Raw genomic sequence first — 1,934 nt, forward strand, 5'->3', positions numbered from 1 at the left:
TAGCACGTAAAAAGCATCACCCGAACGTGATCGTTGCCAGGCCCGCCTTACTGGCTCCTGTGCTGGTGGCACATAAAAAGCACTCACTACACTCTTGGAGTGGTTGGCGTTAGGAAGGGCATCTAGCTGTAGAAACTCTGCCAGGCCAGATTGGAACTTGGTGCAGTCGCTGGCTCTCCAGACCTCAGTCAAACCATCCAACCCATGCCAGCATGGAAAACGGACGTTAATCGATGATGATGATGATGATGATTATATATATATGAATATGTGCACAAGGTACATTCTTTACCAGGTATGGCATGCTTGGGTAACCTTTTTTGAGGAGTGTGCTTCACAAGACATGATTCATTATCAGGCAGACCACACTACTAAAAAATTTAAGGTAAGTTTTCGTTAGGTGTGCCATTGAGAAAGTTCCATAGGTTACAAGTCACCTATGACAACTCTAAGTAGTTAATCAACTTGATAGAAATAGCAGCCAAATCTTCCTCAAATTATACCTTGCTGTTTTATTAAAAGAAGGACAGTGAATAATGTAGTAAAATATACAACATGCCTGAATAAAAGATGGAATGGTCACAACTAGAATTGGAGAGTCTTTGATTAAAGGTCTATATGAACAGGAAGAAGCTAAGCAATAACCATCTACAGCACTTGTAAATTGTATAGAAACAATCAAATATATTTAGGATACAAACCAAATTGATGACCAAGTTACAAGTCTCTTGCAGCAAAACTGTGATACGTGGAGCTGTATTGTAAAAGTTGGAGTTGGCCCATATAAGGCAAATGACATGTATAAGTGGAGGAAAATGTTCTGTCAGGTCTGTGAAATCAGCTTGTTGGATATCAGTGAAGAGGTTGTGAAGCGGTTTTAAGAATATGTTTATGTCTCTTGCTTCATCAAGAGCTAAAATGATCAAATAATAAAAGAAAATAAACAAAAAAGTTATATGCATATAAACACATACATACATATATACACATCATTTTCACTAGTGCTGGTTCTGTAAAAAAATTTTAAAAAAGAAATACTCAGTTCACTCCATAAAGCTGTTGGCTTTGCAAAGAGCATCCAGCCATAGAAACCATGCCAAAGTGGAGACTGAAACATGATAGCCCACCAACTCATCAGATCCTTGAATGGAAAGTATAGCTTGTCTACATCTCTATTGATGTTGAAGCATGTGCACATGCGTGCGTGCATGTATGCGTGCATGCATGCGTACATGTGTGTGTGTGTGTGTACATGCATGTATGTAGTATAGGCATGGTTATGTGGTTAAGAAGTTTGCTTCAGATCAACACAGTTAGGGGTTCTGTCCTACTGCGTTAATATTGTCAACTAATGTTTTACACAATAGCTTCAGGTTGACCAATTACTTATGAATGTAATCGGTAAATAGAAACTGAAGAAGTCTGTCATGTGTGTGCATATACATTTATGTGTATATGTGTATGTATGTGTATATGTGTGTGCATATACATTTATGTGTATATGTATGTGTATGTGTATATGTGTGTGTATGTATGTATGTATATCTGTGTGCATGCATGTGGTTGTGTAAGTGAATTTGTATTCTCCTGGTCTCAACATATTTACTGACAATAAACAAAACAGTAATTTCTCTATTAAATACAGTCTGTGTCATATACTTAGTCAATCATGAAAGCATGTCCTGTATTCTAGACATTTCTTGACGTATTGCACAATCTTTGTAAACAAAAAAAAAAAAGGCTCAGAACTATGTTCAGGCTGTTTTTTGCCTGATTATTGTTTGATAGACAACTGGATTAATATCTTGCTTGGAAACAGGTGAGAGTAAGCAACAGGTGGGGCATCTGGCCATAGAATCTGTCTCAACAATTCTGTCTCAGGCATGGAAAACAGTAAAACAAGGATGATGATGATATATATATATATATATATG

The 1,934-nt window shown here is 37.0% G+C and overlaps 1 protein-coding gene across 1 annotated transcript in view; it reads right to left on the bottom strand.

Moving 5' to 3' along the window:
* Window positions 1-1,934, bottom strand: part of LOC106870727 (dynein beta chain, ciliary) — a 109,770-nt gene that overhangs the window by 93,884 nt on the left and 13,952 nt on the right. The window contains exon 6 of the mRNA XM_052967251.1: window positions 702-913. Within this exon, the coding sequence (XP_052823211.1) occupies window positions 702-913 (212 nt within the window). The remainder of the gene's footprint in view (window positions 1-701; window positions 914-1,934) is intronic.

The sequence above is a fragment of the Octopus bimaculoides genome, chromosome 1 (assembly GCF_001194135.2).
Source record: "Octopus bimaculoides isolate UCB-OBI-ISO-001 chromosome 1, ASM119413v2, whole genome shotgun sequence".
Classification (NCBI taxonomy): Eukaryota; Metazoa; Mollusca; class Cephalopoda; order Octopoda; family Octopodidae; genus Octopus; species Octopus bimaculoides.